This window comes from Mercenaria mercenaria, chromosome 2, assembly GCF_021730395.1.
Source record: "Mercenaria mercenaria strain notata chromosome 2, MADL_Memer_1, whole genome shotgun sequence".
NCBI classification, from domain to species: Eukaryota; Metazoa; Mollusca; class Bivalvia; order Venerida; family Veneridae; genus Mercenaria; species Mercenaria mercenaria.
In genome coordinates, this window is record NC_069362.1 from 6341377 (window position 1) to 6349555 (window position 8179).

At 35.7% G+C, this 8179-nt stretch overlaps 1 protein-coding gene across 1 annotated transcript; it reads right to left on the bottom strand.

Annotated features, from left to right (window-relative positions):
- Positions 1 to 344: 344 nt before the first annotated feature.
- On the bottom strand, positions 345 to 7863 carry LOC128548529 (jerky protein homolog-like). Its single transcript, XM_053523646.1, has 2 exons — positions 7819 to 7863; positions 345 to 1247 (listed from the first exon to the last, which is right to left on the bottom strand). Exons 1-2 carry the CDS (start codon positions 7861 to 7863, stop codon positions 345 to 347), a joined length of 948 nt encoding a protein of 315 aa, XP_053379621.1.
- Positions 7864 to 8179: the final 316 nt, after the last annotated feature.

Genomic DNA, 8179 nt, shown 5'->3' on the forward strand with positions numbered 1-8179 from the left:
CCGGACTTGATTGCTTTGGCCTTTGCCACGGGTCTTTCTTCCTTGAAGCCTTCACAGGGCAGGAGCTTTTCTAAGGGAACTTCTGTTGGTCCAAAGGGGAAGATTCCAGTTTTTCTGAGCCCTGACATAATATTGAGTGGGGTCATTGCTTTTAGATAAGCTTTGCAAGCTATCTGACACATGTCGTACCGCGTTATAGTTTTGCCAATATGTGTACTCATATAAATTGCACATTCAGTATAGTACTGAGACTTGAACGGACCAAAGATGGAAACGTCCAGTGGCTGGAGGAGATGCGAAGCATGTGCGGGCAAAACAAATAATATGATATTATGTTCCTTGGCCTATGTAATCAATGTTTGGTTAATAAGGGAACCATGGCCATCATATATCAAAAGGACATGTTCATTACCTGATGCCTGACCTTTCACATGAGGATAGAAGTGATGTTGTACATACTTCCTGAAAATATTGGAGTTTGACCATCCAGTTTCTGACATTTCATATTTTGCACCAGGGTTTGCTCCTTTCATCAGATCTGGGTTATAACGTTTGCCTTTAAATACAAAGAAAGGTGGGAGAGAATTTCCAATGGCATTTGAACATCCAATTAATGTAGTTGTGGTAGATCTCGGTGAAGTAATGGCCTGGGGTTTACTGTTGATAGGTGCAATAACATTTGGTGGCCGGTGTTCAGGCTGCAAACCAGTTTCATCATCATTGTAAATATTTTGAGGCTTATCATGGAGTTCATATTTGTCATATACTTGCTTAAGGTTTGTATAATAGTTCTGCAGTACTTCAGGTGTAGTGGAACGGGCTCTGTTACTATCTAGCTTTTGTGGCTTTAAAGAAGCAAGTCTATGCTCCCATCTTTTCTTGAATGCATATAACCAGTTGTTACTGATTGGCTTATTGTTACCTTTTTTGCCGAGATCGTATGCCAGTTCACCAGCAATATGCTGGAGCTGAACATTTGTAATACCATAACCCAGCTCAGCCATTGTTTCAATATGTTCTACCAAGGTGAGTTCTTCTTCGTGAGTAAAAACTGTCTCTGTACCTTGTTTGAAGCTTAAAGGATTAACTATACCCTTAACCCTGTCTCGTAAAGTTTGCTCAGGAACGCCATATTGCAGTGCTGCCCGTTGCACAGGTACACCCTTCTCTCTCACAGCATCATAGGCCTTCAGCATGCTCTCAGCAGCATATTTTCTATATTTCTTTTCAATCTTTTTTGGCTTTCTCTAAAAAAAACCAACAAAATTCAACATCTGACTGGCAAATAGAGCATCTTAAGACTGTAAGACTATACTAAAAAGGTCTAAACATGGACAAGAGAAAAGGTAAAAAAGAAGAAGAAACTCTAATATAGGTCTATGTAATAATAATACTTTTTATTCATTATCATAAACATCACAGGCAATCACTTTTAGACAGTTGCAGCACACATGCAACAGATCATTGCTAATTGGAATTTAATTGGACGAAGGACGTTGATGTAACGTATTTTTTTTGCAATAACTATAGCTGCGGTAGACAACTCCGGGCGAAGCTTATGTCACGTGACCTTCATCATGGCTGCTGCTGCACTCGGCTGCATGAAATTTTGACAAATATCGCAAGATTAATAGTGCAAATGTAGAAATATAAGTGTTTTTCGGGAAAATGCATGTTTATATTCGTGCATTACTACATATTTTAAGTAAATAAGCTATACTAACCTGTTTATTGCGCTTTTCGGATGCTGACAAATCTTTGTTTACGTTTCCGAGAAACTTGCATGGACTTCGGACACGCGCGGCAGCGGCACGAGCGTATTTTCGAGAGCCACGGAATTAACGAGAAACCACGGAATAACGAGAATTAGGTATATGTATAAAATTGTCGTAAGTAAAGAGATGTAAATTTAGAATAGAAATTGTAGTATCAGAGTTGTTAGTTTTATTAAACCTCGAGTTGTATGCCAGCATTGATGTCATAGCAATTTGACGTGATGCCGTCGTACAGAATTTTAAGGCCTAAACACTGGGAAAAAACAAACGATTAAATGTTTGTATACGAACTGCTCTTTTTGGAACAGCTTTTGAGCTTTTTATTTGTTTGATTTAATGATAAATGATATAATAATTGTTGCCTCTAACGTTTGGTCAATTTGAGGATTTATAAACCTCACTTAATGGCAAAAATAGTATGATATCACACCAAACTATTACGTGTGAACAATAATTCTGTCTATATTTGAATAATATATATAAAAATAATGCTTTTAGACGACATAGACGTTCGAAATGGTAACAGATGTTGTGGAACAATTTGATTTGCATTCCTCTTCAATATAAATAGACAAAAAACACAATAAATAATATAAAATGTCAGGCGAAAAGTTAAGTATAAAGGGTTGTGGAAACGGAATGCAAAATAAACCAGATAAAAATACTGCGTCAAAAAAGTTTATAAATGGGATTGGAATTTGACCACTGACCGTTGTTTCAAGGCGGTTCTTTCATTTCTTCGTTTCATCCTCATTGTCTGCGAGGGTTAAAATAGTGACACTCGCGCGCTTAAGTAGACGTTTGTTTTACAATGATGATGCATGAATGACTCTGAATGTCTCCTTTATAATCTGAAAACTATCGTACCGTTTTTGAGATATTTAGTTTTGTATCAGGCGTAGTCATGTGGACTTATCAAAATACATGTAACTATGAAAAGCGGACAAAAAATCTGAAATAAGAGCGTTCTATAGAAAAAACTGAAAGGCAGATATTCAATTTACTGCATACTTCATAGTATCAGAAAGAGCTGTTTACAGGAAGTGCGTAAATTAGAAAATGTTCAGGTATCCTTTAAGACAGGGCCCGTCCTGGCAGGCAAAAACATTAGAGAGTGACGTCAAAGAACATTCCTGCAGTAAAACGACTGAGTATTATAGACGCTAGGTACACAGTGTCCGAGATAGCAACTTTGATTTTTGGCATATCCACGAGATTGTCACAAAGCACTTGGGTTTAAAAAAGGTTGGTGCCCGATCGGTGCTTCTCATCTTACCCGAGGAGCAAAAGGACAATACCATCAAATAGTTTAAAGAAACGATGCAAAAAGGTATAAGATTTAGATAATCACAGAATGTCATAGCTCCTAACAAGAGATGAGACCATGATATACTTTTATGAGCTACACCGTCGCGTTGACAGTGGCTGCGAAACGGTGACCGTAGAAGAGTAACTGCAAAATGATCTGTGTGTAAAACAGATTTATATTTCATTTACTTTAACTCAAAAGAGGTACTGTTGTACAGATTCCTACACCGTACACTGTAAAGTTTTATAGTGACAAAAACTCTGTTAAACGAAAATACAAAAGAAATCCGTCCAAGGACTGGCCTTCGCGGTCTCCAGATGATCATGACAACATTGAAGTCCCTGCACAGACTATGTACCATATCCAAACATCAATGTCATTAATGTTGGAATGGCCCTTGTATATGTTTAACTTTTGACCACTTAGATATAAACAGGAAGTAAAGATGAAATCAATACGGCCGGGAAAATATTGCAAGTTAAATAACCAAAAATAACGTCTTAAAAAAGCTGAAATGTTACCTTAAACACTGAAAGATATTGACGGGAAAGGCCCAAAACCGGCGACAGAACCATCAAACAAATCAACACCCTTTAAAATATTTAAAAAATTATTTACAAAATGATTATTAACAATGAATAGATTGAAAAGAAAAAAAACTGATTTCAAAAGAAAAAAAAAATTTTCTATCTCTAGATAAAAAGTTCTTTTTACTTCCATTCAAATCTGCGTGACACAGGTTTTAATGAATTGTGAACTTTAAGAGCACAACAAAATTAGTTTTCAAAATTCAGTCCCTTTAAACCGGAATACGTTATTCCGGTTGGTCCCAGGGTGGTAGGTGATTGCATCCTGGCTGACTTTTCAGAGGAAAAAAAAAACACGTCTTGGGGTTTACGGCACAACCAGGGACGAAAGCCTGCGCTGGGATATCACATCCAGGCGAGTAAAGACAAGTGAACCTGGCTTGTATTTCCCGGGGTTATGAATCACCAGGAAAACGCGGCGGAAGAAGCAAAAAATAAAAAAATGGTAAGCACCATAGCAAAACAAATAAATCAGGGCATAAAATGCTCCTTTGGGTACACCAAAACCCCCGTAGGCCCCATAAAAATACGTGACTTATACAAAACATATGTGCTAAAGTTCAAAGTCACATGATTAAAATCTAAATTATTACTCCATTTTAAAAAATTACTTATTTAAAAAGACTAAAGTTAAAGAAATAAAAAGATAGAAAAGTATATGAGAAACATTAAGTAATGGAATTTTAAACTGAGCCTTATTTACAACAAAAATTTAAAAAATCAATGTAAATCAAACGTTATTTTGATAGTTGGCATCCATAAAATATCTAATGCCATAAACAAAACGGACATTGTATTATCAATGATGTCACACAATTTCATATTACAATAATATATACATACATGGATAGACTTCCAATGGGGAGTTTAAAAACAATACGTGCAGTGTGGGTTCCTAAAACAAAAAATTGAATAATTTTTTGAAAAAGTGTTTAAAAACTTATCATTTTAAAAAATTTCATAAAAATTTTTAACTCTTTATAAAGAAAAAAATTTTAGTTTCCCCTCTTTCCAAATAATTTACAAAAGTCTGAAAAATTTAAAAATCACTGACTACCGAAACAAAGCTAAAACAATTTCCGAAAATAAAGTTACAAAATTTTGAGAATGAACAAAAATTTACCAAATAAAAATCGTAATGAAAAAAATCATACAAAAATCTAAAAAAAAAATTTCTTACCTCGATCGAGCTAAATTTCTAGCAAAAAATAATTCGACATAATTCGCTTAAAGTCGAAAGGGTGGTGTGCGCAAGGATACTAGTCCAGCTATTTAAAGGGAAAGTCCCCCCAAAAAATACTAAATTTCGGGGATTCAGGGCAAAGCCGGGATCGACATTTGTGTTTCCAGGGGATTTCCGTAACCCGGGGGAATCTAACTACTTGGCGCGAATTTAAATTGAAAATTTGGGGCCCCATTATATGGTTTTGGGAAAAAAACCAAATTTACTAAAGTTTAAAAAAACAATTTTTCTTTTACTGAACAGAATTAAAAATTTTTACATGGAAAATTTAATTAGAAATACGAAAAACATGAGAGGTTTTTTCATGCGTAAAATTCTGTTTTTACCTAAATAACTAAAATTTACAAAAAAAAGATGAAATACCTTTTACCTACAGCTAAAATAAGGCCCTATTAAATTTTGTGACACACGTCCCCCCTTAAAAAAAAATTTATAATTTTTTTTAAAAATAAAAAAAAAATGAATCTGAAAAAAAAAACAAAAAAAAACACACCTGTCACTATTGTCCCACCAATAATATAGCCACCTGTCAACCCAACTACTCAAAAAATCTGCGCCTAATTTTCTTACCAGAATGCCTAATACGACCTATATGGCGTAATGCCAATCCCCATTCATCAGCCGGGAAATTGCTAATTTCGCTTTTTTAAAAAAATAGGGGCTGATGATTGTCTTAATAAAAAAAGTCTTTACCGAACAAATACCGGTGAAATTTAGCACTCCCCATACTAGAAAACTTTTTAATCACTGAGATTTTGCCCCTGGGAAAATTTTCTTAGCATACGCTACAGGAAATTTTTTTTTCCACACTTTCCGAAGTAATACTGAGCCTAAACCTACATCTGAAGCATTACCTCAATTTTAAAAATCTGATTAAATTGGCAACTTCAAAATAGCGACCCATTAACTAGCCTTCAAAAGCAAAACCTTTTTCTTGACTTTCACCCCACTCTACAAGATTTGGCTGCCCCTTTTTCGTCAAATCTGGACGAAGAAAAATGGCGGAAAAAATTTGGGATAAACTTTTGAAAAACCCAACTACCCTAAAAAAGAACTATTGCCTTTTTTTGGTTTCGCTTTGGGATCCTTTAAGCCTGCCTTTTTTGGAACGGGTTCAAGGGTCTAAAACATTCCTATCATGTGCCCTAAACTTTCAATTTCTAAAAACCATAAAACCTTAGTCGGTTTTGCTTTTAACTTAGCCCTTCTAGTCGGTTAACAACTCAGTAGGGCATTCATTTTTCTGGCCCATGTTTTTCATACACCGGTATCATCAGAAGCTATCTGAGTGCCCTGGGTCCTTAAAAACCCTTTCCGCATCATCTAAAAAAACGTGTGGTGCGTTAACAAACCCAAAAAGGGCATTTACGGAACTGGAACAAACCTTTCGGGGTTTAAAAAGCACAGGGGTTTTACCCTTTTTCAAAAAAGGGAACCCTGCCAGTAACCTTTGCTAAGTCTATTTAGAAAAGTATCTATCTTAGATAGCTTGAAAAACTCCTCCATGTTTGGCATGGGTTCACACGAAAACGCATTTTGTTGATGGAAAAAATCTATCAAAACCCTTTTAAATGTTATCTTTTTTCCTTAGAGGACAATAGGGAAGAAAGGGCTTTGATGGTTCGTTTACCCCCAACTCCAACTTTTTTTATTATTTTCCTCTTTCCTACGGGCTTAAATAAAAGGAAAGGATAAAACTTTATCTAGGGACTGTAGTTGACAACTGAATATCTTTTAAAAAAAGTTGTATTTCCAGGAATATCTGTCAGCACTGAAAAAATTTCAAACAAATCACTATTTCCCTTTTAAGCAGGGAATCTGGATTTACCTCTACATCTTTGTATTTTTTCTGTCCCTGCGTATAGGCACAAAACATACCCTTTTTTTAACTCTACCAAAAAATCATCATACTTTCATTGGGATCTAATCTTATAATCCTCTGATCCCCCTCTCAATAGCTGCTCCCCCTTACTTAAAATCCCCTTTTTCTGGTTAGACTTCTTCATCCTACCTTTCACAGTACTGTTTCGGGGCAGTTTGCAAAAAACGTTTTAAATTTTCCGTCTAATCTACCCTTAATCAGTCATTTTATCCCTCACTTACGAAAGGGGCCCCTTCCCAAATTTAAACAAAAAACTTTTTAGTTTCGTAGGAAAAAAAACAAAACCTTACTACCTCCCTTAAACCCCCTATCTTAGCCTTCCTTTTTGTAAAACTTCTTGACTAGCACTACTTTTTTGTAACTGTTGCTGAGCTAACTTACAGTATCCTCCAACTTTTCTTGCAAATCCATAACTACTGGTAATGGTTTTTAACCTCATCATTCCCCGTCTTTCCACCCAAAAATCTCTTAGCACAGTTATCGGCCCGGGGGTTTTTTCACCATAAAGAACTCAAAGGGGAAAATCCCAACTTTCTTTCGGAAATTCCGGGAAGCAAACAACAAGCATTAAATACCATCCCAAAATCTAGCTCTCACTACACATACCTTCAAAAATTTGAAAAACTACGTTAAAATTCTCTATAAACCATTACACATAGGGGGATACGGTGTTGTAGTTAACTGCCTTAGACAAAAACTACTAACTTTTCCTAAGGTTGGGCGTAAACTGGATCCACAATCGGTAAGATTTCCTCTGGCACCCAATCTACTAACTATCTACTAATGCCTTGCTACTTCAGTTTCAATACAGGTAGTGCTACAGCTTTTGGATATCTAGTAGCATAATCTACCAAATCAAAAGTACCTTTTTTCCTATCAGTCATAGGTTTTGATCGCCAAAATATCGCGGCAATTCCTAAACGGAGTATCAATCAAAGGCTTTTTTTTTCCCAACGGGGAACTTTACTTACTTACCCTTTGTAAGTACGTTGACAAAAACTACAGGTGACAATACTTCTAACCTCTGCCATTACTCCTGGCCAGTAAAATTCGCCCCAATACCCCATCACTATTTTCCTTAACAAAAAAGGCCTACAGTAAGAATCATGTGCAACTTTCATCACGTTTTTTCTAAGACATTTAGGGACAAACAAATGTTATTTTTTTTTTAAAATTTTGGGCGTTTAATCTCTATATAAAAAATTACCTAATCTCAAACCTAAAGAACCTTTACCTCTCACTGCTTTAAACGTACCTTTCCCCAGCCTTCTTTCTACACAAATCTAAAGTGCATCATTCTGTTGCTTTTAAGAAATTTCCCCTCTAGAACATCTAAAATCAGACGGAACTTTAAGCTTTACTTGCTTCTTAACTTTGGGGTTG